The sequence below is a fragment of the Medicago sativa genome, chromosome 3 (genome assembly GCF_051527215.1).
Source record: "Medicago sativa cultivar Bolivia chromosome 3, Bolivia_mono, whole genome shotgun sequence".
Taxonomy (NCBI): Eukaryota; Viridiplantae; Streptophyta; class Magnoliopsida; order Fabales; family Fabaceae; genus Medicago; species Medicago sativa.
In genome coordinates this window covers 7,680,868-7,699,856 of record NC_140751.1, presented here as the reverse complement: position 1 = coordinate 7,699,856, position 18,989 = coordinate 7,680,868, and the positions used below count along the sequence as shown (strand labels likewise).

The following is an 18,989-nucleotide window of genomic DNA, read 5'->3' as shown; positions in this document are numbered from 1 at the left end:
ATATATATATATATATATATATATATATATATATATATATATATATATTGTAACAAAAAAAATTATATGTGCGTATAAAGTCATATATAACATCTCTATGCACATAATCACATATAGATATGAGGGAGCTCATGGTTATTATATGAACAACGTCTGATCTCATGGTTATATTATGAGTCACCAAACTAAATTTCTGCAGAGAAAATTGTAACTATTAAGAATGATCAAATAGATTGAGATTCATTTGTCATTAACCATTCAATATCATGGTTATTCTATGAGTATGTCAACTGGATTTTTGTAGAGAAAATCGTAACTATTATGAAAGATCAAATAAATTGAGATTCATTTGTTATTAGTCTTTCGATCTCATGGTTATTCAACGAGTCTACCAACTGACTTTATGCAAAGAAAATCTTTACTTTTAAGCAAATTCAATCAAATAGATTGAGATCCATTTATTGTTAGTCGTTCGATCATATGGTTTTTCTGTGATTCTGCCAATTGGCTTAAGCAAACTCAATCGAATAGATTGAGACCCATTTATTGTTAGCTTTGGATCTCATAGTTATCTTGGGAGTCCGTCAACTTGCTTTTTGAAGAGAAAATCTTAACTATTAAGCAAATTTAATCAAATAATTGAGATTCATTAATTCATTATTAGTTGTTTGATCACATATGAACGGTGTTTATTTACCTAACTTCTTAACCGTGACGTGTGAAGATTGTTAATTGTCCACGTGTAAGAATTTTATAAAATCAAATAGATAGATTGAAGTCATTTACTATAAACCGTCCGATCTGATGTTCATTTATCCAAATGTGTGAATGCGAAGATCACATTTATTATGCAAAAATCACTACTTTGCTTAAACAATGTTCCAAAGACACTTATTACAAAGACACTGATTAGTATTTTCCCTAATAAAAATGAACAAGTGAGCATGTCATTGATTCATCTTCTCTCTATATATCTCTCTCTCCATCTCACCCCTTTCTCTTTCTCTCTCTTCACTCGCATACATTTTACATGCACAAACAATAGACACAGTTGTGAAGGTTGTTTGTCTATCAACTTAGTTTTTGTCACACTGTTGATCTTGTTCCTTAATCACATTGTTTTCTTCATTCATTCACTGTCTCAGATCGGTGTCTCACTATAAGGTACTTTTTCAATTTTCATCATTCCATTTATTTTCTTCTCAATTTTTTTCCAATAAATATTTTGTCTTAAAACACACTCTTTACTCTTTTGGGTATTATATATGATTATAAAAAATTGAACTTTGAGAAACTACATTGGTGAAATAAATGCTGGTTTTGTGTTTGGTTGGTTTGTTTGATCTCACTCACTTTTTTGTTATGATGATGTTTTCTTGTGTTTCAAAAATGTCACAAAATTGTTTGCATGCATATTTCAAATGGGTCTTCTTTCTTTTTTCGTCAACTTTTCTGGAAATTTGTTCTTTTTGAATTCTGGGATTGTTTGTTATCTTTTGTTTTCCCTTGTCAACTTTTTACATTCAAATCAAAGGGGTTTTGGTGTGGAAATTTCAAAGGGTCTTTTGTGGTTTTTGAATGTAGGGTTTAGGATTTCACAATTGGAATTCAGTTGAGATGTGTGAGTGTCTTTGTGCCTGCATGCAAGGGATCAGTTTTCTTAATTTTGCTTTTGTATGTTTGTATGCAGATAAATGGAAGAATTTTGTTAATTTCTCTCTGAAAATGATAATGATTTTTAATTTCTGACATGTTTGTTTTGTTTCATTTTCATGTCTGATTTGATCTCTGTTTCACCTTTCAAGATTCAGTTTTGAAGCTGATTTTTTTTTTTTGAAGAAGCTTGAAGCTGATTTTATTACCTTCTCTGGTTTGTCTTTTTTACTTTATTAATTATTTTACAAGGGGTAAAAAAGTTAAAATTTTTGTGGTCTCAACTTTGGGGGAAGGGGCATGAGGTCTCGAGTTCAAGCGAAGACAGTAAAGTCTCGTCAAAGATTGTTTTTAATTTGAGTACTTTTGATCGAATACATTTATCACTTGAGTTTAATCTCTCGCAATAAAACAAGCTTTACTTTAATATTATATCCGGGTGTCTCCTTTAAAAAAAGGAAAATACTAATAAATGCTCTTAAAACATTGTTTAAACATTCGAAAGTAATAAATTTTACATTGAAATTTGCATAATTATGACTTTTAGTGTTTAACTTGTGTTGTTAAGACAATTTCTTTTCGCGAGTTCCTTAAACAATGTTCTTAAACACTAGTTAGCAAAAGACTAAAAAATTGAAAGCAAAATGAAATTTACCTTGCAGTTAAATTACATGTTCTCTCACTTTCCTTTTCTTTTTGTTTAAATTTTTTTAAACTTACATTTCAATTTATTATGATCAATGAGCATTACTGCACTGGCCCTGAATGCCTATGGAGCTAGTTTCTCTGTCCTTTATTTGATGTTCTGTCTCTCAACCAAAAATGAACAATACAACCATAATACCAACAAAAACAAAAGTACAAAACACTCTTTCTCATTAGGTGGAAGTGGCACATGGCACAAATGATGCAATTCTGTTATGTCAAAAAACCATTAAGTTTTTTCTTCATGGTCTTCCTTTTCAGGCTATTATACATCTAAACTGAGTATCCGGTCCCTAATCCGACTGGCCACCTGTGAGGGCTCTATTTAATGCTAGAGTTTGCTCTGTATAGACTAGTCCATCAAAATTGGCACCGAAGGAGTCAAACTTGAGACATTGAGAAGAGCGCACTTTAAGTTCCCATCATTAATGACAAGGTTTTGTCATTAATGCATAGGGCTGGCTACATAGAGCACACGACCCATTTTAAAATTAACAACACAGAAAAACAAACCTCCCTACAAGAGATAAGTGTTGCCAACTGCGAATTGGGGTCTGTTTGGATTTGCTTATTTGATATTTTACTGGTATAAGCACATTGTTTAAGAGAGCTTATGAAAACTTATGAATTGTCCATGAGCTGTTTTCAACTTATTTCCAAAACCTAAGATAGCTTAAGAAAACATCCTATTGCTTATGTGAAAACTGTGTGACTATATTTTATCTTTTGTTATACATAAGTAATAATATGATAAGCGTTTATGCTAGAAGCCCTTGGTTAAGCCCTATATCCAAAGTCCAAACAGGGCCCAATTTTTTATGTTTTATTTTGCTTTAATTGTGAGATTGTGATTGAGAGTGAGAGATAATGAGCATAGAAGACTTGATTTGACAGTTCAGTTTCCTCTTTGCTTTTAATTTTATTAGAATTCCTGCAAGATTTATAGTTTACTTGGAATATCACGAACTTGTTGATTGGCACAAAAATGCTAATTTCACATTTTATTTTATTTTCAGGTTCTGATTGTAAGGGTCATGTGATTGAAGATTTGGATATGTTGCTTTAAGTCTTTTATCGGCAAAAGGCTACGAAATATGGAGTGAGTTCTTTAGTCATTGCTTGCCTAACATCGAAACTATGGGATCTCAAGTTGCTGATGAAAGTAATAATGAAAACCATTCGCAATTCCAGCCTCTGGCGCGGCAAAATTCAATGTACAATCTTACCCTTGATGAAGTTCAGAATCACTTAGGTGACTTAGGAAAGCCACTAAGTAGTATGAACCTTGACGAGCTTCTGAAAAATGTATGGACTGTCGAGGCAAACCAATCAATTCGCATGGAAAACGAGGACACAGCGCAAGCCGGACAAGTTGTTTTTCAACGTCAACCTAATCTGTCGTTAACCGGTCCGTTAAGCAAGAAGACGGTTGATGAAGTTTGGAGAGATATCCAACAAAGCAACGATCATGAGGAGGTGAAGTCTCGAGAGATACAATCTACTTTGGGTGAGATGACATTAGAGGATTTTTTGGTTAAAGCAGGCGTTGTTTCGGCTGCATCTTCAAATAGAAAGAATACTAATGGTCCTACTCCTAAAGTCAGTGTTGTTGAATCGAATGTAGCGTTGCCACAGTTTTCTCCACATGGTCCGTGGATACAGTATGCACAACCACACTATCAGCATCCACAGCAAAGTGTGATGGCGACTTATGTTCCGAGCCAGATCATAGCGCAGTCATTGCACATGGCAGCCGGTGCTCCATCGGATGGCGTTCCGTATACAGATGGTCAGGTGGCGTTGGCTTCACCAGTGGTAGGAAACTTATCTGATACACAGAAATCTGCGAGAAAACGGGGACCGGAGGACATGATTGAGAGGACTGTTGAGAGGAAGCAGAAGAGGATGATTAAGAATCGAGAATCTGCTGCGCGCTCAAGAGCAAGGAAACAGGTGAATATTTTTCTTTTTCTTTTGAATGCCATGTTATTGAAGTTCTAATTTTTTTACCCGTTTCTCCCAAGTAAACAACTTTTTCCATGGATTATAACTGTAATTAGGCATACACAACTGAGTTGGAGATCAAAGTCTCGCGTCTGGAAGAGGAAAATGAAAAGCTGAGGAAAGAGAAGGTTAGATTTTGCTTAAAAGTTATAGTTTGGATCCATTGAAAATCTTTTTGTTAATTCACTGTGCTGAATACCTTAGTTTCTTGATATTAAGTAATATCTCAATTTAGTTTCTGTACGGACATTAATTTATTTATTTACATTCTTAATACTTATGGTGTTTGGGAAATTGTGCACTTTGATGTTGGTCTTGAATTATCAGTTACTGCTTAGAATTTTCTTTGGCCATAGAATATGTGACCCTTTACTGTCTTGTGCTTACTTTTAGGCTTACAATTCAAAGTTGCAATAAGAATATTTTATTTCTTACACAGTTAGTACTTTCATGACTGTAGTTATGCAAATTCAACTGTTTGCCTAGAATTATTCTGATATTTCATGTATTGGTTGGAAGTACTAATGAGTAAAAAGATCATGAAGGTTCTACTTATTGACTGTTATTATTGGTTGTTATTATTTCCTTTCAATCCTTCATATGTATTTCTGACACTTCAAATTCAAGGCGTGTTTGGTGTCCGACACTGACATGATATTGACACATTTGATTATATTTAATCACTTTTATTTTCTCAAATTATTACCGGTGTTTATGTGTCAATATCATGCCTGTGTCTCTGTCAACACTTCATAGGATAAGATTATCATTTACCAATTTACTGATTTCAAATTTCAATATCTAAACATTTGGATTGTTGATTATATTCTCCTTGTTTATATAGTACAATCAAACTTATGAGTTAATAAACACAATATGTAGTTTTGTATTCAACTTCAAAACCTTTGTTTATTAATCTTGTTGCATAGTGTTTTTTGAAGAGGCATTTTGCATTAAGCATTTGGATGGTGTTAATGCTACAAATTCAAATTTTTGGAATGGATGTATCTTTATGGTCTTTGATGCATGTTTTCTTACTTGTTCTTTATTAATTTGTTTTACATACTCAACTTGCAGGAGCTTGAGAACATGCTAGCTAATGCTCCACCACCCGAACCTAAATGCCAGCTTCGTCGCGTATCATCAGCTTCGTTTTGAAATATGTACCTATATGTAGAGGTTTGTAGATATGAGCATCTTGGGATATGGTTCTATTAGTTTAGTGTGTGTTGAAAACTACCTACTTAGCTATTTGATGCATTCACATTCAATGGCTTATTTGTTCTTATGAATATTAGATCAGTTTAAGTATAGAACCTCAGTGGTAAAAGTTTTCTGGGGAACATTGTAGTGTTACCATTCATTGTATAAACTTTTCAATCATGGGTCGTGAAATAGATATTGAGTCGTTAAAGTGGATAATGTTTATGGATAAAAGTGATTATACCTAGTAACAACCTCCTCGGCAAGTTATATTTCGTTACTTTTTGTTTCCGCGCATAGTCCCTTCCATTCCGGCAAGTTAGCCGTTGAAATGTGATTGTTGAAACACAGCCGAGACTCTATTCAACCCTCTCCCTCCTTCCTTGTGTCCTCTCTTCTCTACTCCAGCCTATTGGAAAGGAGAAAGGGTTCTAGGAAAACTTTTGAAAGAAGGGAAGAGAAACATTTTTGAGAGAAAACTACTGCTCCCTCCGTTTCAAAATGAGTGTCGCTTTAGCCAATTGCACACAAATTAAGGAATGAAATGAAATAATCATTAGACATAACACTTTTACTAAACTGCCCTTACTTTATAAGAAAAAGACAAACTTAAATTGCATTGAAAATTGTGAGAGAAAAGTTGGAGAGGGTAAAGTTGGAAGAAAAAAATTAAAGTTGTATTGGAAATGTAAAGTGACATTCATTTTGAAACATATTTTTTTTTGCTAAAGTGACACTCATTTTGAAACGGATGGAGTATTTCTTTTTGAGATAATGCCTTGTGCTGTCGACCTCATGTGTTGGTGGATAGCTCTCGATGTACATGCCACTAGTGAGGAATTACAAGTTTATGTTAAGAATTACAAGTGTTTCATGTCAATGATTCTTCATGCAAAAAGTAGTAAGTAGCAAAAAATATAAATTCAACTCTTCAAATTTTCTATCTAATTATTGTTGCGACATATTTATTTATACTTTTGTTCTATTACTTTTTTTTTTTTTGGTGTGAATAGGGACATAGATCACTCCCTTGAGCTCCTACAAGGAGCACCCACTTTAATTTAAGGCTAAAATATGGTATTGGTCCCTGCAAAATAGGTCAGTTTTGGTTTTAGTCCTTGCAAATTTTTTTTTTATAGTTTTTGGTCCCTGTAAAAATAGGTCAGTTTTGGTTTTAGTCCCTGCAAATTTTTTTTATAGTTTTTGGTCCCTGCAAAAATAGGCCAGTTTTGGTTTTAGTCCCTGAAATTTTTTTTTTTATAGTTTTTGGTCCCTGCAAAATTTTTGTTTTTGGAAATAGTCCCTGACCCCAATTATGTGATGATTTGTCACTTTTGTGCATATGTGGCATATGTGCTTACTTAATAAAAAGAATATTATTTTTTATAATTTATATAGCAATAATTATTTTTTAATTAAAAAATAATAATAAAACAGATACAATAATTATTTTTTAATTTATAAAAGTGACAAATCATCACATAACTGGAGTTAGGGGCTATTTCCAAAAACAAAATTTTTTGCAGGGACCAAAAACTATAAAAAAAAATTGCAGGGACTAAAACCAAAACTGGCCTATTTTTGCAGGGACCAAAAACTATAAAAAAAATTGCAGGGACTAAAACCAAAACTGCCCTATTTTACAGGGACCAATACCATATTTTAGCCTTAATTTAATTATAGACTTGGTTTGTGTATCCCTCCGAACCACATTTTTTCCATTCAAGAGATTAAAGATGAGACCTTTTGCGTATGAAGATATCTGAAATAACTGAAATATGAAATATTCTCATTTTAAATGTGTAAAGGGATTATGTGTAGGCATCAAATAAAAATAAAAAAATTCACTTTTAGTCAGTGATTTCTAAAATACATTTGGTACAAAGACTAATAATCTCTATACATATATCTATATATAAAAAAAATACATGTTTTTGAACTGGATTTTTATCTTGGGTTAATTAAGTTTTTAATCCCTATAAATATTCACAGTTTTGTTTTTAGTCCCTATAAAATAAAATCACACTTTTTAGTCCCTGTGACATTTTCCTTAAGCATTTTAGGGACCAAAAATGTTGATAGAAATTTTTTATAGGGACTAAAAATGCTAATGGAAAAAATTTATAGGGACTAAAAATGCTGATGGAAAATTTTGTAAGGACTAAAAAGTGTGATTTTATTTTATAGGGACTAAAAACAAAATTCTGAATATTTACAAGGACCATTTACTTAATTAACCCTTTTATCTTTCAATTATACCCTTTATTTAAATTATTCTAATTGAATTTTTTTTTCATGATATTATTTAGGGTTAATTATGTTTCTAGTCCCTATAAAATAGCGACCTTGTAAGTTTAGTCCCTACTTAATTTTAATAGCATTTTTAGTCCCTAATTTTGTTTTTCTGCACTGAGTATTAGTCCCTACTCAATTCAAATTTGTTTAATTTATGCTTAAACTCTTAAATTTTTGAACAATTTTTTGCAGACATGTTTAGAACATTACTAAAAGTTCGTCCGCAAAAAATTATTGCAAAATTTGATTTCTACATCCAGATTTTATTACTTTTTATCTTTAACTTTTGTCGTTTTAAAAAATTCATATTTAATTCATTTCATGTCAGAAAATTCTAAATTTTAGTAAACGAACCTTTCATAGTGTTCTAATCTTGTCTCAAAAAAATCGTTTAAAAGTTTAAGAGTTTAAGGATAATTAATCAAACTTTGTTTTAGCAGGGACTAAAATTATAAGTAAATTTTTTTTATAGGGACTAAAAATGCTATTAAAATTAAGTAGGGACTAAACTTACAAGGTCGCTATTTTATAGGGACTAGAAACATAATTAACCCTATTATTTAAATCTTAAACTAAAAATCTGTTAATATGAACAATATAAGTCAAATCTTTGTATGATTGTGATATATTTATAATATTGATAAAATATATGATAATAGATAAGCGGACGAACACCTTAACACCTAACACCGATGACAATATCCGATAATAGATAAGCGGACGAACACCTTAACACCGGTAACAAATAAATGAAATGTTGATTACAACAACGGCCACCAAAATGTGAATTGCAAAGAGTGGCATTCAACTCATGAGTTTCAATGAAAGATAATCATTAACAAAAGAACATAGAATCTGCAACTCGTTCATGAAGACGTGGTAACTCAGGTATTTGAGATATGAATTCATTGCGGCTGGAAAGAGTCTCTGACTCATCAAATTTTATAAATTGTGCTATCTGAGCAGCAGCTAGGTCAGCATAATAAATTGGTGCTACTGCATGCAGTAATTTGTAGAGTTTTAAGAGACTTTTTTTTAATAACATATATATAAAAATAATAGTTCAATATTTTTACTAGACTGTAGTTTTGTAAACGTAAGTTATATGATGTAACAGTTAGACAATGCAAAAAATAAAAAATAAAACTAGAAAGTTTGGCTTAAGGTCCCCTTTTAAAAAATGACATGTTTTTCCTTCAAAAAAAAAATGACATGTTTTTGTTACTCTTTTAAATAGGATAGGGACTAAAATTGAATTTGAAGAATTTATAGAAGACAAAATATATTTAGGAAAAAAGAGAATAAATACATATAATGAAAAGATAAGTTAAGATACTAGAAATTGTACCTATTGATATGGCATTTGTGCTCCTCTGGTGCCTAAATATTAAAGGAAAAGTTTGGTGGAAAATTCAATAGCTTGCTAAAGTATAATAATAATTATTATCAATCAAGTGATTCTTAAGTTTTTTTTTTTTTTTTTGTATAAAATTAAGTTGACTACTTACACATAACATAGAGAATGCACAAATTCTTGCAAATTATCTGCTGAGAACCCAATTTCATCATATAAAACATGGTAATGAGTAGGACGACTTGTGCCCTGTTTAAAAAATATGAATAATAGTCATATTCAAAATAATAAATACAAATCATTAATGTTTCCTAAATCATGATTTATTTATTTATTTTAAAAATTTCATAGGTTACTTTCCACCGAAGATATTCTTACTCAAGACAGCGTCGGACACTACATGTGTGTAAATATTGATATTATTTACTTATAAAAAACGCATGTATAAATGTATAAGAATAAATATATAGTAACATTACTAGTATATACAATAACTAGATCCTTAAAATCTTGAAATTCTCAAGTCTCTTAACAATAGGTTAACATTTGACTTATGACAAAAAAATTGCTTAAGAAAAATTAGTTGAAACTCTAGTTTGATAATGATACTTACAATCCTCCCAGCATGTGCACACATGTAGAAGTCATTGTTTTTGGGATGACATATGGTGTTATCAATAACAGTTCCTACACATAAACAAATCAAGAATTATAAATAATAATAAACCAACTACTATTGCTTAATATTTTCTGTTCAAATAACTAACCAGGTGAAACATTTTCTTGAGGAGCTTTGGCTTTGAAGAACCTAGTGTGATGATTCTTCTGAGCAACAATAAAAGTAAACTTTGGACACCAATTTTTATCATAATGCTTACATGCCTGCAAATAAAATTTCAATAAAATTCATCATGTTCAATATTCAGACTTCAAATTTACATTTTTGAACATATATATACCTTTATGATTTCATTCAATTCAATGTTGAGAACTTGGTTGAACTGTGATTCGCTCACGCCGTCCCTAACAAACCATGGAAATTCAACGACCATTTTCTATTTTACCAAGTTCATCAAAATTACTTGTAACCAGACCTGAAAATTATAATTTGTTGAGGCTTCACTCCTGAAGTTGTTTGGAAGTCTTTAAGCAACTCACTATAGAGTGAAACAACGAGACGATACATTAAAAATATGAAAGAATAGTGCAACACCTTATAAGCACACGCGTTAGAAAACACGAACCTGATGATACCGTCATCCTTAGTATCAGAAACAGGCATGAATAGAGACTGAATGATCTCTACTTTTGACGACTGAGTGCGGACTACAGCTTTGTAACGAGAAATTTGAGGCCAACATCTTGAGCTCACAACCTGAATAATAAACCATATGTAAGTGTAAAATGTGATTAAAAATATTAGGTAAATATTGTGTGCTTATGGTTAATATCACACTTAATATATAGTGACATGAAAACCTAAAGTTATACCATACCGCAGCAATGGATGGTGCTTCTGATTGACCTTGTGATCCATGTGAAACATCCATTCCAATAACCAATGTAGGTATTTTTGAAAACAATGGTATGGAATGCTCAAACTCAGATAACAAAAAGGAATTCATCCCACCAAGCTGGATGAAACAAATTAAGCGAGAGTAAAATGAGAGTAATTTCCAAAAGAATGGAATCGTATGAGACACATTAGATGACTCGAGATGAGTATACGATGCATAAAATCAAGAAAAAAATGACTATGTAGGGTTTTGGGCGCTCGCACAAGGCTCTAGGCGTTGACATTCTGTATGCCAAGGGCGCTAGCCTGGGCACCCTCTAGGCAGCGTTTTTTTGTGCAAATGTGGTTTTCTCATATTTGTGTTTCTTCATTGATTTGATTAGAGATGTATTCTTACATGTTTAAGACATTATGCATTCTAGGATAGCTGTGATCAATATCAGTTTACATGAGACAATAATATGTCATATATAATACCTTTGCATTAATTTTCAATAGAACATTAGTAATGTAAGGATCATTAATTTTTGTTGGAGCAATGCATTGTGTTGCAATCCCTTCATCAACAAGGCATCTTCTTTTCCAAGGACCTATATATTACATATTTTATTAGGATTTTTTAACGAATAACGAGTGACATTAGGACATTGGAACAATGAAAAAATAACCGATCAAATGAAGTTTGTTAACTCCTACCATAAATGTCACAATTCCTGCTAACTGGAAGAATACACAAAAGAAGCTGAGCTAGAGGGTGTGTAGGGGGTCCAGGTAGCTTGGCCTTTACCATTTCATACATTCTTGCAACCCTGGCAAACGGTGACTCACTCCTATGGCGACTATCCTCTTCAAATATGTCGAACGGAGGATCTATGAGCTACAAAAGAAACCAGAACTTGAAGCACAAGTGAAGTAGACATCACAAAAAAGTATTTACCACTTTTTTCTTTTTTTGAAAAACTTACCATCCCTTTCATTTCAGAACATTTTTTAATCATACTGCACAGATGTTTTGTATCGCACTGTGATGAAAAGTTTACAATTGCCCAACGTTTAATCTTCACAGGTTCAATTAGTTTCTGGTATATATATGAAGCTTAATATTATTAGAAAGGAAAAAAATCCATATTTAGTTCAACTATAATGACATCAATAAGAAAAATTCAACCTTATCATTGAAATTCCAGCTCCCATTTCGGGGACAAAAGTTATGTCCCCTTCCAACAATAAGCTGTAGAAAAAAATATTGGCACAATGAAACAAGTCAACAATGCATTGAAAAAAAATTATACTTTCACAAAAAATTGTAACAAACAAACTCATAATAACACATACTGTCGGAGCTTGCAAGACACGGCCATCGACTTGTGTAAAGGAAGGTTCGATGGTAATCCCTAAAGAGCGAAGCATAGGCTCATCGCCATATCTGCTGCTTCTTAAAGACTGAAAGAACATTAATGATGAAGAATAATATGGAAGACTCTAGAATTCTAGAGAATAATGTGGAAATCTCTAGAAGACTAAAGAATAATATAGAAGTCTCTAGAATACTAGGGAGTAATAAGGAAACTACTAGACACTACTAAATAAGCACTAGGGAAGTCTTAACTTTTCTAGATCCTTCTAGGCTTATGTACTAGAGTATCCATATCTCTAGACTTTTCTTTGTTTCTAGATATTTCTAGTTGGTAATGGAGAGCCTTCCTAGAGTAGTATAAATAAGGCTCACCACCTAGTGTTTTCGCATCATCAAGCATTGAAGAATTTCAATAATAACAACTTTCTTTGAGAATATTAGAGAGTTTCTCTATTTTCTCTACTTTTCCTTTTGTCCCTGAGCCAGATTTGGCATCAGAGCTGGTTACGATACCACGGAGTTGAGTTTGTGCGAAAAAAATCAACGGAAAGTGAGTTTTCAATTGAGCAAGGAGTTGCCTTTGTGAAACTTCACTTTGCGGCCATTTTGTTCGCGAAACTTACACCGTCATTTTGTTTGGGAAGTGAAGAAAACCCTTGGTTAATGAGTCTTCACCACCAACAAAACCGCCACTCACCACCACTATCTTCAACAAAAAAGATCACCAACCACCATTATCAAAATGCCACCTCGAAGACAAAATGAAAGAAGTTTGCAAGAGATGGAAGAAATGAGGCAACAAATTCAACAACTACAAGAGACCGTCAATGCCCAACAAGCCCTTTTGGAAGCACAACAAAGGAGATTCGAAGATGATATCTCCGGTAGTGACTCTTCATTATCTAGAAGCAGTCGCTCACACAGATGTCAACCTCGGATGAATCATATCAAGATCGACATTCCAGATTTCGAAGGAGAACTGCAACCAGACGAGTTTGTTGATTGGCTCCAGGCTATTGAACGTGTATTTGAGTACAAGGAGATACCAGAGGAGCACAAGGTAAAGATTGTTGCAGTAAAGCTAAAGAAACATGCTTTAATTTGGTGGGAAAATCTTAAAAGGAGACGTAAGTGTGAAGGGAAAAGCAAGATCAAGACGTGGGACAAAATGCGTCGGAAACTAACCCGTAAGTATTTACCTCCTAATTATTATCAAAACAATTTTACTCAAAAACAATTAACCAAAAAATATTCATACAAACCACTTTCCCCCACCAAAAATCATATCAATTATCACAAACCCCTAACCCATCAACCTATTTCCTCATTTAGACCCCAACATAACACAATCACAAAGAGAAATACCAAGATACCTAAATGTTTCATTTGTCAAGGGTATGGACACATAGCCTTAGATTGTGTCAATCGTAAAGTAATCACCATTGTCAATGGGGAGATAAACAATATTTTTGAAGAAGAAAGAGAAGACATCCATGAATTATTTGAAGAAGATATAATGGGAGAACCAATCTATGATGAAGAATATGTTGGTGCTGATATTTGTGAAGTGTTTGAAGAAGAGCGAAAAGGAGATCCAATATATGATGATGAATATGTTCCCGATGATATTCATGAAGTTTTTGAAAAAGAGGAGAAGGACAGACCAATATTTGATGAAGAATATCTTCCTGCTGAATATGGTGAATCTTTGGAGGTTAAAAGAAGCTTGCAAACAACAACAACCAAAGAAGAACTATGGCTAGGACATGATATCTTCAACACTCATTTCACCCCGCAAGACATGGCTTGTAATGACATCATCAATATCAGAAGAAGTGAAAACGTTCCGTCACACTACATAGCAGAAAAGTTAAAGTCCCAACCGATTGAGCACCAAGATCCATGCAAGCTACAGTGGCTAAACAAGAACAATGAGGATGTGATTAAAATCAAGCTGACACATCTACCACTCAATGAAGTCAATGAAGGAAAAGAGGAATTTAAGCCACTTGAAATTTTAGTCCCAAAGGAACCATTCAAGGAGAAAACAAAGTTATACATGTCTCGTCCAGTTCCTAAGCCACCTTGGGAAGATGTAACTATTGATTTTTCCCTTGGATTACTTTGGTCTCGACAACTGAAAGATTCTAAAATAGCAGTCGAAGAAAAGTTTTCAAGAATGACTCATTTCATCCTCTGTCGGAAGTTTACGAATGTTGTCTTGAGGACGAAGAAGAAGAGCTTGACTCGAGGACGAGTCTTCTCCAACCCGGGGAGAATGATGAAGAATAATATGGAAGACTCTAGAATTCTAGAGAATAATGTGGAAATCTCTAGAAGACTAAAGAATAATATAGAAGTCTCTAGAATACTAGGGAGTAATAAGGAAACTACTAGACACTACTAAATAAGCACTAGGGAAGTCTTAACTTTTCTAGATCCTTCTAGGCTTATGTACTAGAGTATCCATATCTCTAGACTTTTCTTTGTTTCTAGATATTTCTAGTTGGTAATGGAGAGCCTTCCTAGAGTAGTATAAATAAGGCTCACCACCTAGTGTTTTCGCATCATCAAGCATTGAAGAATTTCAATAATAACAACTTTCTTTGAGAATATTAGAGAGTTTCTCTATTTTCTCTACTTTTCCTTTTGTCCCTGAGCCAATTAACAACCATTTAAAACTTCATATAGCATGTCTGTTAAATTAAAATGAATAGATCAAATCATTTTAAAGTTTACTAACATATAGCAAAGCTTCTTTCCTTTCACGAGGACTAGTCCTTGATTCCAATATCAGTTGAACCCTTTGTTTATGCGACAACGGCTTAGTGTATCGCTGCAACGAGACTAATGTGCATAACTGCAAAGACAAATAAAAAAAAATTCATTCTTATACTTTTTTCATAGGATAAAATATTTAATAGACTTTATTTTATCACCTCCATAGGATAATAAATTGGCCTCTTTGGTTTCCCAACATTGATGCATGGCATATCAACAGAATAACAAAGTTCAATCTTTTTGTGGTGTTTGAAGTATTCATAAATTGTTATTTCACTTGACTGCACTTCACCATTAGCATCATTTCTATGTTTAAATAAAAATCTGTAAGACAAAATAAGGATCATCATTGTTATTAGAATTAGAAATATTCAATTCGCATGATTTAAGGGCGGAAGCTAAATACAAATGTTGCCCTAAGACCTGCATGATATTCAATTCGCGTTTGTCTTTTATCATACAATTTATACATTAGCACTTGTATGATAAGCACTCATGTTATAAGCGCTTAATAAATTTGTTTATCTAAACATAACCTACGTTTAGGTGTAGAAAGCACAAGAAAACTTACTTTTGTGTCCTGCAGGACTTTTCACTTAGTCCAGTGATTTTGCGATTTGTATTGTTAGCCTTGATTCTAAGATTTTTCAACATCCTTTTTGCCTAAATTGAACAATGATTTAAACAAGCATAGTTTATAAACACAGAAACATAAAACCTCTACTTCTAGATGGAGTAGCAATATAACCTTGGTCCAATCAATCAAGTTTGGTTTCTGAACATTCTGATTCTGGAGAAGGAAGTCCACTACAGGACCAGGCTTTACAAATAATGTAGTTGACACATCTTTAATAAAAGACACAAGAAAAAAAAAATCAATCATAAAAATATGGTGAATATTAATGCACAACAATCGATCTAGCGTAAATTTTAAATCATTTTCACTTAAGAACTTACCAACATTGAGAGATAAACCTGTCTGTGTGACTCTGAAGCTTGAATGGAAGCCACGACAACATTGAATACCACCATCCAGGTTAGTAATATTCTTTTGATTATCGTGAAAGTACGATTTATGAATACGGAGACATCCCCTAGAAGAAAATCAGTCTAGATAAACAAGCATGACTTCAAGGATGAACAACAACAAAAAGGTTCTAAGATTTGTTCAATTGGACATACTGTTTTGCTGCATTCTGCCTCAGTATTGTGTCAAGGAAACTGAATGCTTCCTGATAGTGTTCAGATTCCTGACCTCTTAACGTATCTGCAATTTCTTGTAATGGAATTTTAGATACATGACTAATCTCAACCTTAAATGTTTTGGACCGAGATTGACGCCTCATTCTCTTGGTTGCTTCAGCAGGGTTACTTCCAACCCTAAAAAACAAGTATGTGATATTAGTCGGTGTTTTTGGCTAACAAAGAAACGTATCAACTCAATCACATATTTTTTCTATGAAACCATTAGCATTTACCTCGTTGATGAAACTTCCTCCACACAACAATGAATTCCTGCTTTTTATGATGTAGAGAACGAAGAGTGAATAAACTTTTCTCACCATCATATGTAAAATTCTTGTTTCTTAATACATCGTATGTTTCACAAAGTTTGTCAATGACTTTTCTCCCCACACCTTTCACTTCAACCGGATGTCCATCTTGATAACATAAAGCAACCTAAACAACAATGTTCGATTATTTATGATGTTAGAAATCATGACTAGGTATATTTTTCACATGCGTATCCACAACAAAGCAAGATGTATTTTGAGAATGAGAAGAACATACATTGTAGTGATAGAAGTAGCCATCATTCTTGCTCAGGCCAACTCGAAAATGGTTTGCTAAGAGTTGTATCTTGCCTCCCTTGGATCCAAGACCTCTCCTATCCATGGGCAAATGGTTTGAATTTAATGTCTTTCTCATTTCCTCATTGTTCAATGAGGATTCCATTTCTTAGATCCTGCTAAAAATAAGATCAAAATTTTGAGCATTCTTGTGACTAGAAAGCTATTAAATACTAACTTATCATGAAAAGAAAAAGTAGATAAGCTTAATGAACAACATAATGCATATTAGTTGAGGCTAAATTTGAGTGAAGTTTTAGAGTAATGTGCCATTTTAGTACAAACTTCAACATGTTTCACAATACACGTATTACTATTATATATATGAACATCCAAGAAAACTCAGTCCATAAAACATCTTCCTATAATCAATTGTGAATTGAGTAACAGATGAATTAAGGCTTAACAAAATGTAAGTAAATAGGGACATATATTTGAATTAAAATGAAGATATTGGAGTTGGAGATATGCATGCTAGTTGTTGTGATAGCTCTAATGTGAGTTAAAGTCCCACATTGAATGAAAGAGTTAAGGTTGAGCAACATATAAGCAAGAGAAACCATTAACCCAATGCCTTAATGCAATGTGATAATTCAACATAGGAAGCGAGAGAGATTCTTTACGGTGAATTAATCACACTGTATTAAGTTTTTTATATGCAAACTTCTTCATAAAAAGATCAATCAAAAATCATACCAAACAAAATAAGAATTTGTATTAAGTTTTTTATATGCAAACTTTCTATTAAGTTTTTTATATGCAAACTTCTTCATAAAAAGATCAATCAAAAATCATACCAAACAAAACATTAACCACCAAAAAAATAAACTCAGCAAGCAAAGATTTAAGCACACAAACATTAACAATTTTTTTTTATCAACATTTAGAGAATAAAACAAAAGAAAACAGAGTACACAAACTCATTACCTTTGCAAAAACTACAAACTCATTAAAAAAATAGAACAAAAATGGAACAATATCACAAATTTTTGTGTGATAACAAAAAGAAAAGGAAAAAACAAATAAAAATGAAGATGAAAAAGCAATACCGGATGTTTGTTAAGATATATTTTTGAAGAGAGAAGTGAAAGGAAGGACTAAAAGAAAGTAATATTCATACGAAAATAATTTTTAGAGAATGAAAGGAACATGAATTTGACCGTTTGTTACTATCCATTGCATGCAAATGTGAGAGTGAGCATGTTTAGTATGTGTGATACCACATGGCTTAATAATTTGGAGTACACAGAAAAAATATATATGTATATTAAAACTCAACGGATCCAACTAAGAAGATGTTCAATTAAGTATAGTACTTTCAAAATAAAGAGATTATGCATTTGTAAAGAGCATGTCTTAAATTGTCATTGTCACAAACCTTGGACACATTCAAATAAATCAAAATGTAGCACTAACTTTTTGATTATTTTTAAAATAAGTAATAGAATAAAAAGGTTGAATTAATATTTATGTGTAAAAACACAAGTCAAATTCATATTAAAAAAAGAAATTTAAATATGGAAATGTCTAATGAGATATCTGATGTCATTGTATCGCCAAATACATTTGTTATTCAGATCATATGTTTGGTCGATGCCTGATACGAGGCAGTGTTATTTTTAATCATTGGATTAAAAACAATGATCATATGACTAGTAATCATATTCATCATTTCGTGATTGCTATCCTCTATGAACTGTCTTAAAGACTCTAAAGTGGTGTTAGTAAAAGAAAGAGCAATATGATTCCCTATGAATCCATGCATATAACCATCATTACTAACTCACTTGTGTTGGTTTGGTGGTCTTAACTTGGAACTTTGGTGTGTATTCCTCTCGAAATCTCTGGTTCGATTCTCTCTGGTGTCAATTTCGATGAATTAGTTTGACTTCTTAAAAAAACATCATTACTTGTCATAATATGGTGTAATCAAATTCCACCTCCTCTTATTTGAAAGGACCCTTGAAGAATGCATTCTTCTGGTGGTAATCTGTAGGAGTATAGTATGGCACTTGTCTTTCAAATTGATGGATTAATTTGTCACTTAATCAGTCCAAATTTAACTGGTTACAAGATTCGTAGGTAATTTTTGGTGAAGAATTGGATCAACATTTCAAGGCCTGCTTAGATCTTGTTCATCCTCATTTATGTTTTCGTTATTATTTTAATTGGCATTTCTTTTCCCTAAAGGATTAGCCATTTTTTTATGCTTCTTATAACTTGAAAATTTGACATTAACTATCTCAAACTAATGTCCGATTAGGTATGCCA

The 18,989-nt window shown here is 32.5% G+C and overlaps 1 protein-coding gene and 1 pseudogene across 2 annotated transcripts; one reads left to right on the top strand and one right to left on the bottom strand.

Moving 5' to 3' along the window:
* Positions 1-942: 942 nt before the first annotated feature.
* On the top strand, positions 943-5,784 carry LOC146935373 (ABSCISIC ACID-INSENSITIVE 5-like protein 2). The gene is made up of 4 exons (XM_085750535.1): positions 943-1,164; positions 3,375-4,311; positions 4,419-4,490; positions 5,440-5,784. The coding sequence occupies exons 2-4, from the start codon at positions 3,496-3,498 to the stop codon at positions 5,518-5,520; spliced, it is 969 nt and encodes a 322-aa protein (XP_085606661.1). The 5' UTR covers positions 943-1,164; positions 3,375-3,495; the 3' UTR covers positions 5,521-5,784.
* Positions 5,785-8,499: 2,715 nt separating this feature from the next.
* Positions 8,500-16,832, bottom strand: LOC146935372 (protein argonaute 4A-like; annotated as a pseudogene). Its single transcript, XR_015030209.1, has 22 exons — positions 16,660-16,832; positions 16,347-16,548; positions 16,051-16,248; positions 15,826-15,962; positions 15,617-15,714; positions 15,440-15,531; positions 15,027-15,192; positions 14,831-14,947; positions 12,066-12,173; positions 11,899-11,961; positions 11,696-11,809; positions 11,427-11,607; positions 11,208-11,320; positions 10,711-10,848; positions 10,459-10,589; positions 10,309-10,371; positions 10,174-10,237; positions 9,982-10,096; positions 9,828-9,901; positions 9,369-9,463; positions 9,209-9,240; positions 8,500-8,856 (listed from the first exon to the last, which is right to left on the bottom strand). The product of XR_015030209.1 is annotated as a protein argonaute 4A-like (transcript).
* Positions 16,833-18,989: the final 2,157 nt, after the last annotated feature.